The 26700-nt window shown below is 41.9% G+C and overlaps 1 protein-coding gene across 4 annotated transcripts in view; it reads right to left on the reverse strand.

The window, feature by feature from the left end:
- The window catches only part of MAP7 (microtubule associated protein 7), a 108027-nt gene extending 83780 nt beyond the window's left edge, over positions 1-24247 (reverse strand). Inside the window, exon 1 of one of the 4 annotated variants that reach the window (XM_088161640.1) lies at positions 24034-24247. In XM_088161640.1, the coding sequence (XP_088017766.1) occupies positions 24034-24079 (46 nt within the window). In that variant the 5' untranslated portion in view covers positions 24080-24247. Of the gene's footprint in view, positions 1-13085; positions 13830-24033 lie in introns of those variants that run through there. The other 3 variants (XM_088161641.1, XM_088161639.1, XM_014879031.2) reach the window with 3 other exon arrangements.
- Positions 24248-26700: the final 2453 nt, after the last annotated feature.

The following is a 26700-nucleotide window of genomic DNA, read 5'->3' on the forward strand; positions in this document are numbered from 1 at the left end:
ATATTCAAACTGTATAGAAGATTGTAACAACTGTTGTACATCTCTACATCTCAAGTCCATGAATAGGCAATCCAATGCAGTGGCAGCAGAGCCAGCAAACCAGGCTGGTAGGCAATGTCCATTTCCATTTGCTTGGCCACCAGCACCTCAGCACACAGAGCTCTGGGCTCCACTGGCACGTGACGGGCAGAGCTCAGTGCACCATGACCATCATGCTATGCAAGTGCCCCATTAAAACAGCCCTACTCTGCAAGCAGCAGTGTGTGAGCAGCTCGGACCAGACACAAACCATGCCAGCCCAGCCCAACCAGGTCACCGAGTACAGCACCAGGAAACAGCAGAAAAGGCACAACTGCCAATTAACATAAGCCTCAACGCTCCACTTACTCAGCAGCCAGTAGTATTCAACACAAATTAGCTTCTCTTTCAGTACAAAGTCCCAATTAATCTTAAAGGCATGCAGGACACCAACATGCTCCCGATTTTCCTCATTTTATTTTTCTCCCCTTAAAAAGCAAAACATAAAATATACTCCAACATTGCACTGCTTCGTAGTGCAGCACAAAATAAAGGTATGTGGAACATGGCTTTAGCATTTATAATTGCACAGCAGTGTGTTATATAACAGAAAAGCCAGATCTCATTGGATTTTCCCATTTAAAGATCTAGAAGTGCAATAGAGAGCAGAGGTTTAAGTACATGCACATAGTGATTTCACATTTTTTTAACACCTGCAAGTAGCAAAGTCTTCTCAAAAATTTACAGGCAAAACATGTTGTTAAGAAGTATTCGTGATAGATATCTCACAAACATGTTTGCTCCATTTTAAATCCTTCTGGAGGATACAATAAATGCTGTTTTTATTTAAAAACATTTAAGCAAAAGAAAATTCTGACAAAAAGAAAGGGAGAAAACCCTGTGCAGCGAATGGAAAGTAGCTGCACTGTTGCTCAGCCACAGGTAATTAGAACCTCTTTGGCTGCCTGTTTTTCCACAGAGTAATATTCAATAATCCCTACACAGCATGAAATATTTGAATCAGATGGGAAAGCTCTCATTATAATCACTATTGTCAGGATGTTCTGCAAAAACAAGCTCCCTCTCCCTAGAGAGGGCAACAGATACTGTTCCTGTAAATGCTACTAGACACTATATTTTTTCTGTAAGTCACATGAATTTCCATGTGAAAAGGCAGTCTTTGCAGCACAGGACTCATAAGTACTGTTAATCAATAACTGGTTATTTTCCAATAACCATTCTCAGAAGGCAGCAGCTTTAAAACCGAAAAACAAGCTTTCCTCAAGTGAAGAGTGTGCCCCAGTTTTTACAAATATATTGTTATGCCATCTGGAAAAAAATTTTCATGGAGACATGTAGTGACAGGACAAGGGGGAAATGGCTTCAAAGGAAGGAGGGTAGGTTTAGATTAGATGTTAGAAAGGAATTCCCCACTGTGAGGGTGGTGAGGCACTAGAACAGGTTACCCATGGAAGGTGTGGGTGCCCCATCCCTGGAAGTGTTCAAGGCCAGGCTGGATGGGCCTCCGAGCAACCAGGTCAAATGGAAGGTGTCCCTGCCCTCAGCAGGGGGGTTAGAACTATATGATCTTTAAAGGTCCTTCCAACCCAAAGCAGTCTACTAACTTCTCTTAACTTCTGTAAGTCTTGCTCACTCCTAGCCTCCTAGCTCAGCATACTTCCACACTACCTCAGCCCAACGAAGTGAGGTCAGGTTGTATATTCTGTGCAGAGAATGAGGATGGCAAAAGTCTTTCAAAAGTTAGCAAATGCTTCCCCCCCTCTTCAGACACACATGACAACAGGTTTTATAACCACAGAGTAAAATTCAAAATCTTGCTCTTCTTAAAGGTATTGGATTCTGTTTACTTTAGAACAGAAGTTACTTACAGAACATCCCGTTTATAAGCACACAGTAACTCCATCAATCCCCTTTGTTTTAAGAAATATCTTGGCTCACTTCAAGGATAAAACATGTTATCAACACCAGAAATGCAGAAGGAGCCTTCTCATGAAGTTGCTCCCTACCTTGTTTTTTTCTAAAGCTATGTTAGCTTACATAATTTCAATAGCAGAGGTCTGCTTACGTGACTCAGGATGAAGTGTGTCAAATCACACCCCTTGGAGCCATGAAAAGGGCACACAAAAGATAATGGAAGAGGGAGCATAACCTCTCTCCCTAACACAGACTCCCTCCCTTCTGAAAGCTCCTGGGAACTCATCAGGTCACGTTCACAAGCCCATACTGCCATTTCTCCTACTTGAAAAATAAATCAAAACCAACCACATCCCCCACAAAAAAAGCCAGAAACACAGAAGAAGCCAATGACATCTTAAAAGTGCCCCTGCCCAAGAACTCTACTGAAAACTGGCTGGCAGAATTCAACATCAGCAAACCTTCATACTTCGATGTATAGAAAAAACGTGCTTCAGTTTAACCATCTGGGAGTAGATTTTAGTGATAAGAGCTTGCTACTGGCAATTATCTAGATCTTTCTGAAAAGAAATCCTAGGACAAGTTTAAGAAAAGTCCATAATCCAAGCCTGGAGTATAAAGAAAGAATAAACAGCAGCACTTTCTCAAAGAGTAAGCTAAATCTTCACAGAGATTAGTTAAGAGTTCCCTTAAAGGAAACTGCTAGTAGCAGCAAAACACACTGAACTGTTTACAGTCAGGCAATAGCAGGGCCTGTTTGCAGAGCTAAAATGATCAGAAGTCACCTCTGCAAACCTTGGGGTCAGGAGCCTTTTCAGAACTGCAACACAATTATCATGGAGATGCTGTCTTCACTTCTCAGGAAAGGAAGATCAAACCATCATACTATCTCCTTAAATACTTTAGTCCTGGAACATTGCTCATCATGCAGATGCCACCAACATATGAAATCTGACAGGAATTTTTAAAAAGCCAAACCAAAAAAGGAGGCATCCATAAGCAATTCTGTCCTGTGTGTGAGCACCACAGTCTGCACAGTACTGCTTTGCTTTGCTCTGCATTGGTTTTTGACTACAAAGATTTAAGTTGAAGATAGTGTAGGGAAAAGCCAGGCTGTGCTGCATGCAGCCTTCAGTGACACAGAGCATGTGAGGTACAGTTTACAGCAGCATACCTCTACCTAACTCACAGGGATGGTGAGGCTCATAAAAACACCCTGGACAAAAACTATGACAATTGTTTCCTAAAACTGAGAATAAGAGAGAAAAATAGTAGTGGAGAAGTAGATCAATACATTACAGCATAATCCAGAAAAAACAAATTGGAAATGTAAGAACATATCAAAAGAGTGATAACCCAGGCACTATAAGCACAAACTACTGGGTCTGCAGCATGGTTTTATTGCCACTGCCTCACTCAGAAGCTGGTTGTTGATGTTCTTTTTCTGGTTTACAGATGGCAGCTGCCATCTGCTTTTTTTCTTTACCTCTTATTTTGCAGTTCAGACTGCAAGTAAACACATCACTACCACAGTTAGGTGGCTAGAAAATGTTGTTTGTGTTTAGAAAAACCCAACAAAACAAAACCTACTTTTTCTTCCTTTGCTGCAGGGAGTAAGAGTGAGGTAAACATGTTTTCATTTTTCTAGTGAAAGGAAATGCACACAAAAAGTGAAAGCGGCATTATCTAGAATTTGTATGGACTGCATGTCCGAGATGGGGTGTACATTCCTCAATGAAAGCACTGTTACAATTAAGAAGGAATGACAGGCAAGAAGGTTCATCAGATTGTTTTCCACCACACGCCACTCCTGCACTATAAACTACTGCAAACTCCCCTGACATGATATCTCTATCTTCAGAAACAGCTTAGATGTGTTTGGTGTGATTTGTGGTGCCTTAGCATACAAGCCAAAATTCAGTAGTGTAATTTTTACCAGCGCATTTAGTCAGCATGCAGGCTATGAGGAAATTGACTTTGAATAAAGGAAAAAAAGCCCAAAGCCAGAACTGGCTGTGTAAAAGAATGACTTCTTATGTCAAGGGCGGGTAACTGGATAAACCTGCATTTCCAAAACAGCTTTCAGAAAAGCTTCCTGAAGCAGAATTGAGAAACAAGATAGCTTTGTACACTAAGATACAACAGTATGAATCAAGTTCTGTCAGCACTTCCATAATACGCCTTGCCTGTACAGGAGTTTAAAATGAAGCTGAAAAAGATCAGGAATTCAAGAATGAAAGAAACACCCCACCCAAGCCTCTTTAGCACATTTAACAAGATGTTCTAGAGTATAATGAAATTTTAGGTCGAGGATCTTTCACTGGACTTTCAACTGGGACATCAGCACTACAGTCGTATTCCCAGCAATCAAATCAGAACTCAGGCATCCTACAGAAAACTTAGTTTTGAAAATGTTGCTTCCTCAATCCTTTTCCTTATTGCCTCTCAGGAGAAAGATTATAAAAATTCTTCCTAATGTCATTGAATATCCTCAGATCTTTTAGGGAGCATCCCTGTTCTTGACTAGGAAAGAACACCTTTTTAGCACAGCATACCATGCAATAGGAGGTGCGTATGGCACTATGCTGCAGCAAAGCTCTTCTGAAGACAAAATTCCACCAGTGTGGAGGTGTGCAGTGGCACCAGCCTTATACCATAGGCCTGAAGTGCTAAACAAAAAGCCAGTGGCAGATGAGCAGTTGTGCCTGGTGTGCCAGACTGTAGGACAGTTGGTCCTACATCAGCTTCAGATATGAGAGGAAGACCCAGAAGAACGTTGACAGTGAAAATTAATCAATCAATCAACCAACCAGTCAACCTCTGTGAGAAGACTAGCCCAATAAAGTAGGCATTACTGGAGGCTCAGACTGTAGTGGTGTGAAACAAAAGAAATAAAGACTGATGAGCAGGTGGCCAGCAACCAAACTACAAATTCAGTCTCTAAGTACATTGAGTCCCTTCTGGGAACTCCAGTACCTTGACCATTTCTCCCGGCTTCTTGACAGTTTTGGATGACTCTCAGAACAGGAGGCAGAGTCAGCTGGCCTAGGAATTAAGTTAATTGTAGACCTGGCCTCCAACATGCACTATTGAAGATCACTTGCTGAGATTAGAGACCAGTTGAAAATCCAAAAATGTGACTTCTAATGGGAAACTCCTGCTTGCCCTGAAGCCATCTCTACAGACTCTAGGACCATAAAAGGAAGAGTGCTTCATCCAACTGAATTTTTATTCCTGTGTGATAGGCATCAACTGAAAGACCTCTATAATTTGGAATCTCTGCTACTTGCCACATTTTAGATCTCAGCAGATACCTGTGCTTGATTTGTTCCAGCTCTTAATTGCAAACCCAGTTTCTTCTTGTTGACAACTGCATGGATAAACTGCATAAAAATGTGCAGAAATACAGCTCATCCCTGAGAAAAACTAAGTTTCCTCCAGAGAGCTGAAGAGCAAAACTAGGCTTCAACAGATCTGAAACTGGATGAAAATCTATTTGTCCAGAATAAAAGGGAACAAAAACTTCAGACAAAAAAAGGCAATTTTGTACCATCATCTCATTGAAGCTACAGAAGGTATTCATCTACTTCCAAACAATCCAAGACCTCTCCAGCAGAAAAACACTGAGTACAGCTACAGGCCTGTGTCAGTACTGACAAAGCAGTTTAGTTTTTCATTGCTCCAAACCCCTTGTCTCCTCCACTACAACGGGGACACAAATCTGCTTTCTGGAGAAACCTGCATCCAGGTTAAGCTGCAGTGACCTGCCTTCTGGAACTTTGTTTACTCTAGCCATTATCCACAAGTTAATAATTTAAAGGAGAAAGTGAAGCTAGCATTCAAGTGGTTCTCCTCTGAAACTGCCGGCATAAAAAGAGAATGTATACTATTTACATGCTACCCCTAGTCATTCCTCCCTTGAACTCAACTAAGCAGTTAAGGCTACATCCATACACTAGGATGGGGCTTGGGACAATTTAGTTATTTAATGCCTCTCATAGTTAGACCTATAAATCAATGAGAGTTTTATGCAGAATTTAGTAAGTGTGACTTCACTCCACTGAAAAAGAACAATAGTTTACTTCAAGCTACAAAGACTTCAAAGTCCAAGTTTCAGAATACTCCCAAATTTCATTTCTGATATTTCACCTGTATTTTTATTTGCTTATTAAGCATTCCCCCTTAGTGTCTCTTACATTCATTATACAAATCTGACCCACAGACGTCAGTGTCCACTCAAACCATGCTTCAACTCAATGCATCTAAAACTCATGATTTTCAAGCCGTGCTTGGCTGCAAAAACAGCGCACTGTGAGATGCACCTTCAGTGACTGAAGGCATTAAAACAGAGCAAATTGCATAAATCATTGTGATATTTGTTCTGGCATATTAGTGTTGTGGCCTGAGGTTGGGTAGACTTGATTAAATAATACCATAGCATGTCTCACCGAACAAACAAAAAAAATCCCACATCCATGAATCACTTCTGAATAGACTTCTGATAATACCACATGACTTTTGAGATTACATTCTCATTGAGATGTCATTTTGAGATGACATTCAGAACCCTTAATTCTCAAATAACAGGAAAACAAGATCTCCAGTTGTAAAGTACAGATTGAATTTAAAGATGCAAGAAAAAATTAAAAAGGCACAAAAATTACTCCGTAGGTAGATGAGAAAGCCAAGAACGCGCACATGTGAGCCTGTGTAGGAAGTAAAATTATGTACTCCCACTGGATCAGCTGATCCTAGTAATACATAGAGCTCCATCACTGCTCATGGCCAGAAGCAATGCTCTAGGCCAGTGCTCATTAATTTCTCTGGAGTTCAATAGGACAAGCAAAAGCTTTTCCTTTAAAAATAAATCCAGACTGCTATGTACCTGAGTACAAAGCTAACTTAGAGGGAGTGAGCAGTTTCTGAGCAAGCTTTGCAAACAGCAGCAAGAGCACCAAGACTCTTGACAAAACCACAATCACAAAAACATCAAGGGATAGAATTGCAAAGTATTTCTTTTAAAAACACGTGCTTAGCCATCGTCTCAATTTTCCACTGCAAAATAAAAACATGGTACTACCTATGTGTGTGCAAAGCAGTACAACAGGACACAGAAATCCATTTCTTCTTGTTGTCAACTTATCCCAAAGGTGTGTTACTGTATAAAGTCCTCAAAAGAGTATTATTTGCATATTTTCAGGGTAAAAAGAATGCAACATGAGTTCAGAGAATTTCAGGACTCTTGGACAGATCTATCACTCTCCAGGTTTCTCTTTTTCCCCATAAGAACTAGCCATGAACCTACATTCCCTTTACATTTATTTTCCACACAGAATCATACACCAAATTCCAGGTTTTTAAAGTCACGACTTTTACAGAGGTAATAGTGAATAAGGAAAGAACTCCACTGCTTGCTATCAAACTGTCATGAGTGGTGTTTCTTATACAAAAGCTTTCTTGAGAGTTATCTCAAACTGAACACTGATCTTTTTGCAACTTCAACAAGCATCCTGTCCTGCAAACACAGTAGTCAAGTGTTGCATCCTGTCCCAGCAGGACAGTTCTGCTGAACACTGTGTTATCATTTAGATCTTGGTTGAAATAACCCCATTTACTTACAAAAGCTATTTTGCAAAATTCAATCTTTCCTTAAAAGAGATTTTCCTAGTTCACATGCCAACTTAAACTGAATGCACCTTAATAAACAAGTTAAACTTTTGAGACTGTCAACATCCTACTTTTTTTTAACTTTTGCCATAGATGTACTCAATGTCAAGTATGCTCCCTGAGGACATGAATAAACCACAGGCTGTTTCCCCCCCAGAAAGTAGCCATCAAAAGAACTGAACACAATCCTCCAGAATCAGTAGTGGAAGCCTCTTCTCATAGGAGTGAGCTAGAAGTGTAAAATGATTCTCACCCAGCACAGATAAGCACTGTCAGTGATCCCAGCACATACTTTGATGAACAGGCTGTGTTACAACAGAAGCCAAGTCCTCAGACCTTGGACTTTCACTCTGAAAGCCAGAGGGACTGAACAAATCAGATTTGCTCTACTGGTCTGCAGACACATTTCCTGCTGTCCTCCAGACTTCCAGCATAGTTTCATTGCTTTAGTGCTTATAAATTACTTCATGTTAGGATCTCTTTGTTATGGTTAAAAATAGGATGCTTCCTGCTACCTGGCACCTACAGCTATGAATGGGGACTCCCTACAAACAGAGGCAGCAGTTTTCTGAAAAGAACACAAGTTCCTTTTGTACTCTCAACAGCTTCACTGTAAGCAATGAATGTAGGGCTTTTTAAAGAATATATCTCCCAGATACTTTGAGAGACATTTTTAAAGACCTCATTGCAATCTACAGCTGCCTTGTCAGGCGAAGAGGAGGGGTAGACATTGATTTCTGTGGTGACCTGTTACAGGACCCGAGGGAATGGCCTGAAATTGTGTCAGTGGAGATTTCGGTTAGAATCAGAAAAAGATTCTTCACCCAAAGGGTGACTGGACACTGGAACAGACTCCCCAGGGAAGTGATCATAGCACCAGACAGAGTTCAAGAAATGTTTGGACAATGCTCTTGGGCACGTGGTGTGATTCTCAGGGATGGTCCTGTGATGGGCTAGGATCCAATTATCTTTGTAGGTCCCTTCCAACTCACCTTTTTCCATGATTCTGTAAATAAATGTCCAGACGCATCAGATACTTTTGGACCCCTCTTCTCCTAGCCTTGGCTAGCAGACAGACAGGAAGTGCACAGAAACATTAGCAGAACTCACTGGAAGATGCAGGATGCCAGACCACACTGTCTGGGTTCTCAGTTCTGCCCCTTTACACAACCAACATCATAATGAGAATTGGTTCCTTCCCTTCCTTTCATCCACTCTTTCCACTCACTATGCCTCAAATGCAGATGGGCAAGATAGGGCTACATATGGTCAGAAAAACCTCCAGTACTTGATTTTGGTAAGCCAGTTCATCAGCCTTTAACAATTGCTCACTGTTTTGCCCCAAACAAACCAGAGGTCAGCCTCCTGACCAGCGTCAAGAGGCCTCATTGAGAACCACCATCCCAGGCAGTTTTGCTGGTTTAAAGTGTGGTGAAAGCCAGAGACTCTGCTGTCATTCTGGATCCTGCCTGAGGCACTGACTCTGCAGCGTGGGATAAAATTACACTTCCACACCCCATGCAATACCTGTTTTGTAAGTATACAGTTTCAGTTTCCAGGACTATCAGTTTAATGCCCTTGAAGATGCCAAGTTCCCTTTTCTTTCAGTTACCTTAAGTTTGCTTTGGGTATAGATACACAATAACAGACAACAACTGAACTAAAAGTTTGGCAATCTGAGTCTAAAAAGAAATATATGTTTCACTAATACATGCACAACATGGCAACTAAGCCCCCAAACAGTCATAAGAAATCTCCATCTCTCTGGAAGAACAAACCTTTCATCTGAAATGAGCAGTATGCACAAACACTACCAGCCACAACAGTGGCAAAATCTGCTGGTGATCACTGACATCACTGTCATTCACCAAAGGGCTGAAGAAAGCCCTCCTCTTGTTTTCAAGATGACAAAGAATCAGTGCTACTGCTCAGAAAGCTACAGCATGTATGTCTAGCTTTATATAAATCAGCAGAATAGAGGTACCCTCCCTTGACCAGTTTTAAATAAGCAGGATGGTGAAGGACTCCATTGCTAAATTGAGACTTCTCATTAATTTGTCACAATTGTCATAATTATTTCAGTTATTAAGTATTCAAATCCATAACTGAGAAGCATGAGCATTGCTCTTCCAGCCTTGTCAAATGATAGTTTTAGAAAGACATTATCAACAGTTGAGAAGGTACTCCTTTTAAGAGGGAGGAGAGGAGGCATCACTTTAAAATTTCATAAAATCGAGTAAGATTTTAAAACTACATCCAAAGTACACAAAATTAACAGAGCAGAGGAGGGAAATCCTAAGGCAGATTGAATTGTTCGTGCCTTAATTCAAGGAATGGCTGAGGCTGAAGTTCACACACACAGGATAGATACCTGTAATTAAACACTAATTGAAGTCATATCTTTGTGATTTACATACAGAACCACATACACTCTTCAGCCACAGAAAGAATATCTGTTTTACTACACAAGCTTTAAGGAAACATTGAGGCTGCTAAGTGTGTGATTCTCTCCCTGTTTTGTCTGGTTTCTTTGTGAATATAGCTGCAGGACTGCGGGAAAGCTGGTAACTAAACCAAAAAGCAATTCAAGTGCAAAATAAGCTTCTGTAAACCCATAGAAATTGTATTTGAAGAGTGCACTATGCAGCAAAATTGGTGTATAAGAGGAAAAAAGAATAAATACTGTTAATACAGGTAAAAAAGTATATTCAAAGTAATTTTAATTTGCACTCTTCTACTACACAACAGGACCTCAAGACCCTGAAATAGTGGGTACCATACAGATATATAAAAAATATGCAGGCCTTGTCACAAAGCCAAGAAGAGGAATGGAAGTTCAAATGTTTGTTGAAAAAGCAGTAAATATAGTTCACATCAAAGGAAAGGAAACATTGGGAGTTCATGGCTATAAAGGTCACTGTATGCTTTTAATACCTCCAGACTGAAAAGAAAAATCCTTAACATTGTCATTATTTGTTTTCACTGGAGAAACAAACTCATTTTGCCTACCAGACTCCTCCAATTAGAATGCAGACAGCCAGACAAGCAAAGGAATGGCCAACACTAAAATCAGTTTACAGAAAACCTCACAAAGGCCAGCCACTTTAAGATGCACATACATATTTGTTTCCCAGATCACAAAACAACTCTCATAAAAAGTCTAATCAAGCCTTAGTAGTCTGAGAAGACCTGAACGATGAAAATATTGATTATTTAAAACCTTGGGATGATATTCAAATACTCTTAATGGAGGAAGGAACTTCTTTACTTTGGAGTATCAGATGCATTAAAGGCCTCTTGGGTTTTAAACTGCTGTACAAAGATAGGTATAGAAACTGCAGATGAAGACAACATTTAGCCCATCTCCCACAAAGATGACACTGACTTAGAATGTGCTAGAGAGAAAAAATAAAAATTAAACATCTCAGCAGCTGCATGTGTTTGCTGAGCAAAAACAACAGGTAAAGAACGAAGACAAGGCAAATTCTCTAAAGAAGCAAGAGACAAAAGACACTGAAGATTCACAAAAGCCCCATGTGGGTCCATCACCCAGTCAGAGCTGCACTGGAGTGACCTTACTTGGAGCAAATGAGAAGAAGAGCACCCTGAGTGCATGCATTCTCCATCAGCAGGCATTGCAGCCTAACCCACCCAATGACTGACAGCATTCAAATGTACAAACGTCGCTATTTACCCACACACGTCACTGTGCAAAGGGTGTACTGCTCTAGAGACACTATGAGCTATTTTAAGTATTTAGTAAAATGAAAAGCAAATGAATATAGTCCCAGAATATTTTGTGCCATTTCCTATATTATTTCTCACCAGGAACAGTCAATATAAGCTGACAATTTTTTATCTTCTTAAAACCACGTGAACTTGTTTGCTTGCTATCTGTGCTACTGTGCACATGCATCTGCTTGCATTTCACAGCAACAAGAAAAAATAAAGGAACAATTAAAAATCAAATCTCAGAGAGACGAAAGATAAGCACATCTATATAGCTCTTGCAAGTAGAAAAGAGAAGCTGAGTAAACAAACTGCTGGGAAACTAGCATTGCCGTTGAACAAAACCAGGCAAATTATTGATTTTTAGCTTTATGGACTGTTGACTCTGGAAACCATCCGTGGGGTGATAAAGGAAAGTACTATGCTTCTTGAAACATTAAAAACTCAGTAACCTCATGCTAGAGTTTGGATCTCCATTTTATATGGGCAATTTCAAATACATGGAAGAGCAGCTAACGGTGTACACAAGACTCTAACACAATAGGCACATTAACAATGACTAGCAAAATATATTTTATCATGAAGCTCTAACTGGTTAGGTTTTTTACCATTCTGAGAAAAAAAAGTACAAGCTGCAAACTCAAAAAAAGCCCCAACAACAAAACTTGAGTTCTAAATTTGCCTGTAAAAGCTAACAAGCTAGCTACCTTTTTCCTTCAGAAAAAGAAAATAATCAGTCAGCTGTAAATTATTCAGCTCTAATAAATACACATACTATAAATTTGCTATTTAAATGCTTTCTAGCCTCTCTTGTTACATGGTAGAATGGTAATAACTGAAACTTAAAACAGTGTCTTGAGGCTACAAACTAACATTTGTTTTGTAAACAAAAACTGATACAATCCATCCCTTCCCTCCTCCCCAAAAGGAGTGCTCATACACACAGAGTCACTTGAGCACAAAAAAAAAAAAATTACAGTCACAATTTTAAGTAGCAGAATCCCTGCCAGACTAAGAGAATTTAAATACTAGGATCCATGTAGGAAACAGGAATTACATGATACAAGACAGATAGTGGCTTGACAGACCTGCTATAAATCAATGGCCATCAGCATCCCTCTGCCACCACTGCTTACCTACCTTAAGCACCCTAAATATTTTTCTTTAACAATTTGTTGGGTTTGTGTTTGGGTTTTCTGCCTGTTTTGTTCTGTTGTCAGACTTATAAAAGTCAGCATATTTGAACAATGTGTATTTTTCTACACTCTGCCAAAGGCACACTGCCCCTCCCGCACATGAATGGAAGTATGGACAGTTTCACATTGTCTTTGGCAAAGCTGTCTTCTATAACAGGCAGGTATTGCATTCTGTACTCTCCAAGCCTGCCCTTGCTTTTAACAGTTTTTTAGCCAGACTAAACAGAAATCAAAGTAAACACACAGAAACTCACTGATGTATTTCTGATTCAGAATCATTATCCCTACCAGAAGAAATGTAATTAATAACTAAAAAGTACTTTTGTATTTTTTTTCTTCATAGCCAAAGCAGCTGATTGCATAACAAGCCAGGGGATTTAAATTCACCTATCATGCACAGCACATCTGTGAGTGCCAACATGAACTGCCAAACTGCACCAGTCCCTTACAGACTATGTAGCACACACAAGAGCTAATAAAGCACTGCTGTGCAGCATATCCCACAGGCAGCCCTGACCACACTGCAGAACAGCAACATACCTTTCAGTCTTGTGGAATTCCCGTTTTTTTGCTGCTCATCCTCTTCATTAATAGTGAATAAACCTGGGGGATTTGGCCTGGGACTTTTCTTCAGTCTCTCTTGTCGGAGGGCAGTAGTTGAACCAGGCATGTTGCTGTTGCCTCTTGCTTATTAAAAAAAAAGTAAGGAACTCCAGCCCCTGATTAGCCGCTAGCTGCAACGCTGTCTATTCATTTGAGCACTTGTAACAGATCCCCTATGGATAAGCAGTATGCAAACAGCTGACAAATACCAACATCCAGTCGGCAGCGTAAGGCTTGCAGTCGTTCCCCTCCTTGAAGAAGAGCCCTAATTAAAAGCACGTTGGTTTGGATGCTGCTCTTTGCTGTCTTAACCTGTTCAATCAGATCCCAGCCCACAGCTCCAGGTTCCTCGCAGCAGCACCTTCTTCCCTGCAACCTTCTTCCAGCTACAGCACACTAAAATATTCAGCACACAATACAAGAGGAGAAAATATGATCTGCCGCTGTTAACAGTTGCCCTGACAACACGGACACATCCTAATCAAAGGAGGGTCTATGAGTGCTGTCTCCTCAGCTGCAGAGAGCCGGCCTTGGGAACGCTGTCTCTTGTGGAGAGCTGGAAGCACCAGGGGCTGCTCCTTCCTCCTCTCCTGCAGTGGGAGAATGGAGCTGCACTTGCACAAGCAGATGAGCACTCAGCGAAAAGAAGCCTGGAAGGCTCCAGGCATGAACCTGCTTTTTGCTCAGCTGCTCTGCTTATTCATGTTTAGAAATTTTAGCCTAACCTAAAACAATAAGGATGAGTCCTCTTCTATATTTGCATGTGCTGGGTGTCGTGTGTGCCACCGCTCCCCCACCCCCTGAATCACCTTCCTATGCAGTACATACCTTTTGCATTAGGAATGCATACACCCACAATTACAGACAGGTGTTGGAACATTCTTTTCCACATGGGAAAGCGCAAAAATGAGAATTTCTAGCTTGTGTGGACAACACGGGACAACAAAATTCTGAAGATTCTGTACCACACTATTAAATTGACAGCACCAACCTTTAACATACACTCGCAAAATGAGCAAAGTCCAAACAGCCCAGGTAGTTTTAGTTAATTGCTTTCCTTCATATGCTGGCATTCTGGATTTTCTTTAGCCATTTAGGACAGAATGCTTGTTCACAACTTTTCTAATCTGAATGTTCCATCCTTCACAGCTGCAAATGCTACTATGCAACATGCAGGTTATTTCACCTGAGAGACACCTTAATATTCATCCGCTTCCACCTCAATTCAGTGTGTGCTCACCATTTCAAAACGCTGCCAAAGAAAAACTGCCAGCTAGAATCACTCTATAATTTTAAAAGTACATTATTTTTCCTCACTTCAGGGTTGTTTTGTTTTGTTTTTTTTTTTGTTTGTTTGTTTGGGTTTTTTTTAAGGGAATCTTGGTGTAACCTGATCAGTCGCCACAAGATGGCACAGACATTAGCTAACGAGTCTGCAGGTGGCTCGTTGAAAACTGCGAGTTATACAGATGTATGTGATCACGTCAATAACACAGGTAACAAAACTGAAGGAGGGTCATAATTTATGACACGAATTATGTTGACTGCCACAGTGGCCTGGGATGCTCTTTACATGCTCAGCTGGCAGGGAAGCTCTGTTCTTGCACATCTCAGGCTCATGAGCCGGGATCACAGCAGATGGAGAAGAATACAGCACCACCTGAAGGCTCAGCTGCACCGTTCTTCCCTCTCCAGCACAGGCACACAACACCCGGCCAAAACAGAAGCATTTTGCAGGAGGACACCATTTCTGAACCGAGTCCAGAGCCCACCTCTAAGATGTATTTCCGCCTGGCTACACCTCGGACTCTGGGCGTACACGGAAGCTGTACGTGATGACATCTGCCTGCAGTTAGAGACGCTTTGTACTACAGGGTGTGGACAAAAGAGCAAGGAAGAAAGCTCTAACACAAGCTGTTCTTTGGCTCAGCAATTTGCCTTCTGGCGTTTATACAGGTAAAACTACTTTATTCCATAAAGAGAAACAGCTTCATCCCTCAAATTCCATCCACTTAACGCCTCCCACAAACACTACCTAACAGAATGCACATTGCCACAGAAAGTGGACAGTAGTTAGTACTGCACACCTGTCTTTCAAACCAAGACAAGTAACATCACAATTTCTCATACTGTTGGCCAAGACTTGCCAACAGAACAAAACGAACAGAACACAATATTTATATGGCAACTTCATTAAATATTGCTCCACCCCGTTTCACTGCTTTAAGTCATTAAGTAAAGATTTCTACCCTTTTAAAAATTTTGTTTAATTGCTTTTGACTGCTAAACTCCTTCAAAACATGTAAGAAGTGTATAACACACAAAAATACACCCGACTGGAGCAGCTTCCCAGCTTACAGATATGCTTACTGTTTCAACATCTCCATTTCCCTGTTATTGAAGGAGTCATGCAGAACAGCTACAGGACTGAGAATTACTTCCTCGGTCCTTGCAGGATCTCCCACACCCATAAGAGTGACTTGCCCTCTGTACAAAATGTAGTCATAACGAAGTTTGATGCTGCAGGGGCTGGTGCAGATGGATTTGGGCAATGACACATAGGCAACTGAGGTATTGGTACATATTTCTTCCTGTTGACTTACCGATGCAGAGGTGACAGAGGAATAGTATCAACAGCACATTCAGCTTACACAGCAAGATTTTATTTCAAGGTGCCTGTGGTTAAAGACTATGCCAGCTCACAGCATGTTTCCAAATGCCTAATAAAATGCAACCCATTACATATAAAAGGCACCTATTATAATAAAATATACTCCATAACTTTACGCACTTGGGCAATTTATTTTTTTCTGAAAAACATTCCTAAAAATACTATTAAACATATATTAAAGGTACCAGCACTGCATAAAAGACTGTACTGACAAGCCCCCCTTCCTCAATCCACTAGTTTAGGAAAGAAAAAGAAGTTCCTGAGGTATTCCTAGAAGGAAAGCTTTGCTTATTTCAGCCTTGTCTCATCTACGTGAAAACTGGGATGAAAGCAACATTCCCCCGAGGGAACAAAGGGGTGGATAATTTTAGTAACAAAGCTGTTAAATGCTTAAAAAAAAAAGGAAAAAAAAAAACCCAAAAAACAACAAAACAAAAGGAACAGTTTTCTTACATAACCCCTATTATTGATTATTTTCCCCCCTCTAACCATTAGTCATCCTGTGTATTAAAACAATCACAGTTGAGTTCTCTTACTCATGGAGTGAGACTCTCAAGAGATGGAGTGAGGGCAACTGTGTGTCTTGAGGGCACTAGGTCATTTTTATGTTTTCCTTTTTACAACACCTGCAAACTGATTATCAGACAAACCATTACACTTAAACACACTACTTGTACCCACTGGATTCTACAGGTATAATTACCTGCACAAAACATCATCTGATATGCAACAGTCAAAGAGCAGCTTGAACAAGGACTATTAGGACAATTAAATCATTATATCATTATATGGGAAATGTAAATATTTATGACAACACACTGTATGATCTTTCTACTTCACCATCAGGTATTAAGACTTGATATCTTTACCTATGAAATGAAAAGGAAGTTAAAGCCAGTCACCATGGCTAAGCTCTAGATTTGCTATCTTTTTTTCATTGACAGGATTTTTTAATTCCCTGTAAAATACCCAAACTGTCCATGAAGCTCGTTACTGTGATTTAGAGTATAATGAATTGCACATAACTTTACATTCCACAGCCCCTGCCTTGTGAAAGCTTCCCCTCAGCTTACATGTATTTTGTATCAAGAAATAGATCAAGTAAATATATAATTTTTGTATACATTCCTTTACAGATTGCCACTATTTCACTGTTATTTTTTATTTGCTTATAACTGAGAGGTTCAGGGCAAGGTAGGTATATATCTTATATATTTATGACAATAAAGGATATAGAATTTTGTTTTTATGTTCATGTTTTCCCTGCATGAAACAATAGGGTTCCATTGGGAAGCAGGTTCCAAATGTTTCTTTCTTGGGAAAAAAGATCAGGAAAATTCAGTTAAAATCTTCTATCCTGTTCTACAAAAACATTACAACAAAAAAAACTTCAACATACCTACTTATCAAAACACACAATCATATTTTGTATAGATTTTCATATTTTCAATATTAATCATCTATGTCAAAAGCTTTTTCTAAGAACTCATTTAAAAGTACATAATATAGGCAGTGATAGATCATATAGTATCCCAAATTTGAAGGGAACCATGAAGATCATTAACTCCAACTCCCTAACCCTCACAGGGCTATGTTGGAATATACATACACTAACTAAACTCCAAGCTCAATCTATTCCTAGTTTTCTTCAGGAGTCATATGTCTGTTTACTTTCTACTTCACTAGGCTTTAAATCAGGAAGTCAGGCCTAAAAGATGGAGAAAGTAGGGCCTTTTTTTTTTTTCCCTACTCATGTAAGAAAACAGCTATTTACCCTGCATCAAAGGACTGGAAACCTGCTTTTCTATGGCATGTAAATCTAGGACAAAAACTAGCCTTAAAAGTCAGGCAGGATTCATCTCCACACCTTGCTTTGTACTTTGTTACAGTTAATTTGGAAATAGCAAAAATAGCCACTGTATCAGAAAAAACAATGCTTTCATTAAGTCAGCCACTTTCTCAAACACCTAATTTTTTTCCACTGCTTCTCTCTATTTTCTCTTCCTTCTGCCTCTTATTTTCCAAAAATGACATATAATAACCTCGTCTTTATAGAAGTTTCTAAGTTACTTTCATATACAAGATAATAAAAGACCAGCCAATTATTTTTACTGCAGGAACTGAATTATTTTTAAACAACTATATAAACATCTGAGATAATAATTGATTTCTTCTTTTCACCTTCTTGGAAGGAAAAAAATGCCCCTTGAATTAATCAGTAAGAATATAAAATGCTAGAGAATAAGAAGGGAAACCTTCTTCCCCAGTTTGCTGTCCCCCTGACATGCACAGTGCCACACAGTGGACCAAGGGCTGTTTAAGAGCCACTCAGAAGGGACTGGACAGAAGGAAAGTGTTAACTGTTTCCCCTTCTGTCAAAGAAATCTAAACCTATGTGCATTTCCATGCATAGAAAAATTTAGGAGAGGGCTGGAAGCCCTGCCCTATTTCAGTCAAACTCATTAGTCAGCAGAAAAAGGAACATGAACATGAGGAGTTCATCAAGAACTTAATCAAGAGTCTCATCGTCCACAAACACTTTCCACACATACACACCAATAAATCAATCAAATACCAGTCTTACATTAAGAAGTCTGTCACATTTTTTAATTAAATTGATTTGCATAGTATGACTAATTATAAACATTGCACAAGGCACACCATGATGAATCAATAACATATTTGATCATTCTTAGTCAACACTTTATTTACATATAACAGAAGGATATTGGATCAGACCCTATAGTAGAACATACCATGTAACTTCAACCAATGGTCAGTTAAATAAGGAAAGCAGCAAGGAATTGGGAGTTCACAGGACAGTAGGAAACTAGGAAACAAGAATTTGTAGAAGACAGAAATTATGAATTCTAATTGCCCTACAACTAATAGCCAGGGCAATGTTGTCACTGCTTCTGTCTGTTAAAAAAAAAACAAAAAAAACCCCTAACAACAACAAAAAACCCACACAAAAACAAAAAACAAAACACCAGCTTATTTTTTAAAATACCTGGGTTTTATATGTGCCAAGAGAACCAAGCACTCCAAATTAAGAGCACCTACTCTTAATTTTGAATACTTCAAAGAAAAGGCTCCAAGCTTTTTCACAGAAAGAGGGACATGAAAGAAAAGGCAATATGCCAAGACCAAATTAATTTTTTTCCATTGTTGTATTACCGACAGTATCTGATGGATGGAATCCTGTGAACTGTGTTAATTACCAGTGCTTTCCTGATATCTTAGTTCCCAACTCTTTCTTAGAGGATGACCAGGATGTCTGGACTTTTGGATAAAGGAGAACAGAGTTTCAGATAGAGAGACAAGGAGTATTTGGAGACATCAATACTTTATTTCTCCCCTCACTAGTCTCACAGTGACTCTCCTTCCGGAGAACAAATCATTCCACCACCTCTCTGAAGAACCTCATTAATAGCAAGAGTCAAGCCTTCTAAGTCCATTTATTTGAACAGCAAGGCAGCCTAGTCCTGCATGTCATCTTAGCAGACAACTTATGGATGTTTCCCTTGAACTCTGACAGATCTCCTAGAATACATATTTTCAAGCTTTCTCCCTTAAAGCCTACTTGTTTTCATGAAAGCAAATATGGCATAACTCCAGAACAAACACTGAGGAAGAGCTGCAGAATTAAACCTGAACAAGTTTCACAAATACACCATTTCTCACGCATGTGTAAAAGGTAAAAAAAGAATATTATATACACATAGCCTTTTCTGCCATCATTCCTGGCAGTTTCTCTGACAGAAGTCATATAGAGGGGATCCCCTTCCTGAAGGAAGGATGGATACACTAAGAGTTTCCACAACAACAGCAGCAGCACACTGTGGCTTGCACTGTGGATGTAGACTAACACATACTTTTTTCAAGTGGAAAAGAAAGTATGTTGTTGCAAGGTTATACGGTATTTACATAATTGAGGCAATTATTACTCTGATCATTTAATTACCTTTAACACCACAAATAATTTTCAGCTCTAAAGGATTAAATTTGTGTATCTGGGATAATAATAAATCATGCAAATAAAATACTAGCCATCTCAGAGTACTACAAATTTACAACTTTTTGCATTTTGAAACCACACATATATAAGTACATCTCTTTTCAAAATAAAGCTCAAGGAAAACAGCAATGCATGTTACTTCAACTAAATTAGTAGAAGTTCTATTTCTGTATTGAAAGTACCACATAAGCCAGCTGTTTGATCATCACTTAACAGGCCTGATTCTTCATAAAATCAGAATTTTTCTTTTGGCGGGGGGGGGGGGGCAGTGTTTACCTCTGGGAGTTTTGTGTGTCTGTGTGTCTAGAGTAACTTTGGTTTTGAATTTTTTTGAGGGGGTGTGGGGTTTTGTGTTTTTTTGGACAGTGTTAGATTCTTGTTGAATTTGTGTTTCTTGTGGTTTGTTTCACACACACTTTTTTTTTTTTTTTTTTTAACACTAGTAATGCTGGGCATAGGTGGGTGGAGAAAAATAGCCTGACTCCTATCACACAATAAGCACATACAAAGGCTCGTCCAAACTTTTCCACAGCGTGTGATCCTTGCACAGACATTACTTGACCAATAAGAGATACCAAGACACAGTTCTTGAACAGCTTTCTAAAGTTGAGGGATGACTTCTATGAGGATTTTAACCCAATTTTAATTTAGTTGCATAATATTCATTCTACAAGGTACTTATAAATCTGAGTTTCCATGCATTCAGTAGTGCCTCAAAAACCGTTAATGTGGGACCAAAAATCGTATGCTCTGATATACAATTTCAAAGTTTGAATAGATTTTCACCGGGGGGGGTGTGTGTGTGAAGAATTGCAGATCCACGATTTATATATTAAAAGACAGAAAGGATTCGCAACGTACTAATGTTCAGATAATAGTGGATGGAAATTAGAGCATGCTCACCACACACAAACCTCAACACCCGCAGCACTGGTGAGCGCACACACTCGCGGCAGTCCCCGCTTCCTCACACCTGGCCCTCCCATAGTCGCTGTTCACGGCACAGGTGAGCGCAAGGAGTCGGGACATCGCCCCAGTGACCCTCGGGCGGTACGGCAGCCTGTGCTGGAGCACCGGGACATCCTCGCGGTGCCGGTGGCTGAGCACGGGCATAGTCCATCCCCTCCTCTTGCCACAGTGACCAGCGGTGCCCTGCACCCAGCAGCTCCCCTTGGAAAGAACATGAATTGCCTGAGCCGGCCAGAGACAAAACCCGTGTGTCACAACATCGTCGTATAAATCCTCCCCAGCAAAACACGTTGGCTGGGAAAGAAGCATGGGAACTAGAGCACGCCTTCAGCTCCCAACCACTGTATACTTTCTGCACTTTTGTATTTTCCCTAATAATTAATCCATTTGTTAGAAAAGAATTTAACACAGTCAGGTGAAATTTGATTTATTCTCAGATGGAGAAAATACCAGGATGAGCAAGCAACAGATATAAAGTCCCATCAGCAGTTAAAGAGTGATCATCTCAAGTGTTCAGGTTTCACAATCCACCTGGCTTTGACATCATTTAAAGTGCAGACTTGTTTCGCTGCAAGAAGTACAGAGTAATACTAAGCTCACTTATAAGAAAGAACTAACTACAACAAAAACATGATGGCATTAAAGCTTCTTTGCAAGATTACACATAGCTCTCTCTGGTATCCCAGAGCTTAAGCAAATTGTTACATGTAAACAGAGCTGGCCAAGACAGCCCAGAGCACGCGTGGGGAACTCTCACAGGCAGAGACGTGCCTATATTTTATGGATGGGCAGCCATAAAATGAGGTGCCTCAGAAGCTTCTGTGTGGTATTCCCCACAAGAGGGCCCTTCTCATCTCAGGAATCACTGAAGAGCTTGTTAGCACTATTAGATGCTCGAGTAGTTATGACTGAAAAACTCTAGCTGGTATAAGTTAGTATATCCCCTGAGTACTGTACTCACTTTGCCATCTATACATTTATGAATGGCAGGATAAAACAACCCCTTCAACCTGATAATTAAGCCATTTACCCAAAGAAAGCTAGTTAAGCCGACCATCTGCCAATAAAGGGAGCCACTTGTAACATCTTGCAAAACCCTTGTGGCGATGTTGAAGCTTTCCCCAGGATCAGCCCTGACAGCCCATGTGTGTAACCACAGGAGGCAAGGGAAGAAACAAACCAGCCACACACCACACACACACAGAGCTTTGTTTTTTCAGAGGCAATAGTTTGAACAGCAGTTAATTTCACCAAACACAGATGGGATGTTGACCTTCCTGAGGAGCCGGATCCAGACACAGGTGCTCCCCTTGAGGAGCAGACGGCAGCCAAAGCATCTGCATGGCCCTCCCTAGACACACACATCTGCTCCCTCATGGATGGACCAAAGACCCATGGAGCAGATCCCTGATGTGCTTTGGAGCTGTTCCTGTTTGTGAACACCTGCAAAGCAGCCCCTGTGATAACTCAAGAGACCTAAAAGGATCTCAGCAGATAACAAACAGCTTCACAGAAGTTTAACTCTGACCCTTCACTCACGAAGAAGTTTCAAATGAACTTTGACAGCATAAAACAATTTAAATTCAAAATACTCAAGAACTTATGTAAGCAGATCCTTCTGTCTACAATGTCCCAATGAGTAAAAGTTCAACACAGCAGCTTGAAATAAAACTATAAAGTAAACTCAGAATAAATCTAGGGACATAAATCCTTTTAAAACAGAACATACACAAAATACATGTCACCTGTTGGCTCATTTCTAGTTTTAGTAAGGAATTAGAAAAAGACTGATAATTCATATAATTAAAAAAAATCATCAGCAACGTAAGGTAGAGAACTCAAAAAGAGTTTAATAGAAATAGCTTCAAAAAACAGTCAATTCTTCCCATGGAAAATGAAGTTAATGCAGTTGCAAATTCTGAAACACATAAGACCACACATCCTTTCTGAAGCTGAACTTTAGAGTAATGCCTGGGAGTGACTTGTAAGGATTTCTGAGCAAAACCACTATACTTCTATGTATAATAAAGACAGCACTTGGATGGGTCTGTCCACAATCATTGCTTGTGACTGCATGCCTGCATTACATAAAGTATGCATTAAAAATATTATACTGAGGAAACACAATCAGTCTGCCAACAGCCATATGGCCTATTCATATGCTGTTGTGATAGAAAAGCTCACTTTTTGATTTAGAGATAAACTTGGACATATGTTAGAGAAAGACTAGCAAAGGGTGAGTGAAATGGGACTGTGGAGGAAGGTAAAAAAGGAAAAGAGGAGAGGACTAAAAGTTGGACTCGGACGTCACAGTCCAGCAAGCAGCAAAAGCAAACAGCATCCGCGCCTACAACAGGGATACAGCGGTCGATCCGCTTGCGTAAGCCAAAATCTCCTCCCTGCACCCTCCTCGCCCTTAGGGCCAAAATAAAAGCGAGTTAAAAAGCTCTCGCAGTGTACATCCCTCCGTAGAGGAGACGCAAGGGCATCTCCGCGCTTTCCCTACGGGAAACAAGGGCTTGCAGCAGCCCGCCGCCCGCCCGCGTTAGAGGCGCAGCCAAGCCCCGGGCCCCGCATCGGGCCTCGCTCGGCAGGCGCCGGGCGCTGCCCCAGGTACCTTGACCCAGCCGAGCCGTCCCTGCGCCCTCACCCTGTCCCGTTAGCAGCGCCTTGCGGGTATCCCCCGCCCTTAGTGCGGGAGCTCGGCGCTACCTCAAGCCCCGGTCAAAGCCCGCAGCCCGGCGGCCGCCCCCCCAAACCCTTCCTCGCCGGACACCGGGCGGCTCCGCACCCGCGTTAGCCCCGCCGCCGTGCGGGCACCCGGCAGCGCTCCGAGCGCTTGGAGCGGAGCTTTCAGGACGACAAGCGACGACCCGGCAAGGACGGCGCGGGCCCGCCGACGGCCCTGTACGGGGTCGGGAGGGCTCTCGCTGCTACGGCGGGCACGGTCCGGGCGCGCCGTCCCCACCAGCGCGGTTCTGCCGCCGCCCTGGCCGACCCTGCGGCTATCCCCGGGGAAGGCAGCCGAGTCCCCGCACAGCCGGGCCGCGGAGCGCCCCCGCACCTGTTGCGGACGAGGCCGCCCGGGCCCCGCCGCGCTCCCGCTCCGCACGGCGCCCGAGCCGCCCGGGAGCGCAGGGTCCCCCGCACTCACGGGCCGGGCCGGTCCGATCCGATCCGCGTCGCCCTCTCTCCGCCCCGACCGGGCGGCCGCAGCAGCTGCTCACCTGCGGGGCGCCGGCGCCCGCCACTCCTGCCCGCGGCCTCCGCCATGTCTCCTCCTGCTCGCCGAGCGCGGCTGCTCCGCCCCGCGGCTCCGCGGCCCGGGGCAGGTGAGCGCCACGTCCCCCGCCCCCGCCGGCGGCTCTGCCCGGCTGCAGGTGAGGGCGGGACCGGCGCCCGCGGCCCGGGAGCAGCCGCCTCTCACGGGATGGAGGCGCTGATGCGGCAGCGGCGGTGCGGGGGCGGCCGCCCGCACTATCGGCCCCCGCGGCGGCCCGGGCTGCCGAGATGCTGCTGTTCACACAGGTGTGATTTTTTTTTCTTTCTTCAGAGCAGCTCCCGCCGCATTGGCACAGCTCGTTCGGTATCGGCACCGAGAGGAACAACAGGTCTGGGGATGCTCGCCATCTCGACAGTGGGTGGGAGGAGTGGCGGCCGCCTCGCAAGCCCAGGCGATGCGCCGCATCGTGTGGGAAAGAGCTGCACTGCTGTAGACTCGTTCCTGCAGCACGTGCTCTTAAACAGCCGGTTTTAAAACTGCGTGCAACGCCTTGCTTCCAAAAAAATCGCTCTGTGAAGAGCTGTCGATGTATCAGTCACTTCTCTAAAGGTCATGGTCCTGTTACTTTTCCTATGAGCTTGCCTTAACTTGCTTTATGCTGCTTTTCAGGGTCATAAGAGTGCTTCTCTTTAAAGTGTTCTAGTCTGTATCAAAACCTCATTTAATTTTGCATCTGCTTGTAGGTAGCACCAATCATCAGAATTACACGTGAAGGAGGGTGGGTGAATTAGGGAACTCATAGGATGCAGCTGTGGATGCAGGCAAGCAGGTGGAGATGGGCAGCTCCCTTAGTCTGGTGAGCTTGCACTGAGCCAACCTCAGCCACCACACAGAGCAGCCTCCTTTCACAAACTGTTAAGTTCAGAGCACAAGGTCTTCTAGGGAAAGGGAAGATTTTGTTGTTGCACCAAGAGCCATTTGTGCTCTAAAAGAAGGAGTTTGTGACTTGGGTGATAAACACACCCTGTGGCTTGTGGGTAGGAGAGTGTCTGTAATAGAAGAACAGGCTGGGCTCTATGCTGAAAGGTGCAAAAGAGCAAAATCAGCACTGCCTTGGTCAAGTTTTCACTTCTGTGCTAAGGGAGATGTAAAGGCATCTCTCAGTCAACTTGAGCCCTGGATTACAAAAGCATTGATCAAGGACTAAGAAGTTATCCAAGTTGAAATCCAGTGGTATGCCCTGTGGTCAAAATATTGCCCTTATCAAAATCCCACACTAACGTAATCTCCAATCCCTCACTTGTGGTCCATGTAGGCATCCACCCACCAGCATATTCTGGGAGCCAGGCTGAAGAATCCCAGGCTGACCTGTCTGATGCACACCATCCCAAAGTATTATGTCATGTTTTGTCTGAGGATGTAAAAAGTAACATCTGGTAAAATCTATATGAAGTAGCCTGATGTAGGGATCTTATATAAGCATTTGTGCACAGATCTAGTATGGATTAGCTGTGCTGCTCAGGGAACCACAATCAGACCAGAATTGCTGGAGGAGCATAAATGTACATGGCCTGGGCATTGATCAGATCCAACAGAGCCTCACCATAGAGAATACAGAACTGATTGATGAGCAATGCTGTAGAAGCCACCTTGGGTCTGGTGAAGCCAGCAAATAACTACAGGATTTAATTCCCAGATGGTACCAGGCTAGGTCTCATGGAGACATTCACCAGAAATCCTGATCACACTCCTTTCTCCCTTACATAGCTGGCATTTCTGAGCAGCATGAGTCATAGAGAACAGGCTGCATGCTTTCCAAGTAAACAGAGCAGTGCAATTACCTTCCAGTCATACCACATGAAAACAGAGGTTTCAAAGCTGAACCAATACAGGATCATGCTTCACCAAAAAAAAAAAATCAAATTAGGTAAGTTCATTGTCTTAGGGTTACTTCTCCGTGGGTACAGTCTTTTTTAAGTTTTGGTTTTACAAGTCAGCTTCCACAACACTGGTCTTTCTAATGTTTACAATTACCTTGAAAATGTATTGTTTTCTGCTGTAATAGAAGTAGAAATTAGTAAACAGTAGCTGTGTTTCTCATGAAATGCAGTGAAGTTTTTGTAATGAGTTGAATACATGTGAGCATAAAAATCAGTAGAAACATCTTCAGAGTAAAAACATCTGATTGAAATTATTTAATCAACTGTTCTTTATCTTATTTTTGTAAATACATAATTGTTGCATTTTAGCCAGCAAAAGTTACTGTATACATGTTAGGACAATGTGTTTGTGTTTAAAAAAAATTAGTTTTCTTTGAAAATACCTGCTAGACCTGAAAAATTAAGAACATAAGCCTTCTACTGGTTACCAAAGCTTATGAAGAAAGAAGCAACTTCTTGTCCAGGCAAGTCTTACCTACAGTGGAATTTTTTGCAGCTGCCCCAGAAGAATCAGTTGATACCCAGTGCTAGAATGGTGGAGCGACAATGACAGTGGATGGACAGGGAACATCCACCACCCTCTTTCATAAAGTGTGAGAAAAAATCATTGCATAAACAAAAGCAGAAAAATAAACAAAAGGCCACAATGACTATTCAGAGCATGGAGGCAGGACTTTTCGTTTCTCAAGTCAAGTACAGAACCCAGAGAAAAATTTTGTTTGGTCTTGCCT

Source organism: Sturnus vulgaris, chromosome 3 (genome assembly GCF_052056855.1).
Source record: "Sturnus vulgaris isolate bStuVul1 chromosome 3, bStuVul1.hap1, whole genome shotgun sequence".
Lineage (NCBI taxonomy): Eukaryota > Metazoa > Chordata > Aves > Passeriformes > Sturnidae > Sturnus > Sturnus vulgaris.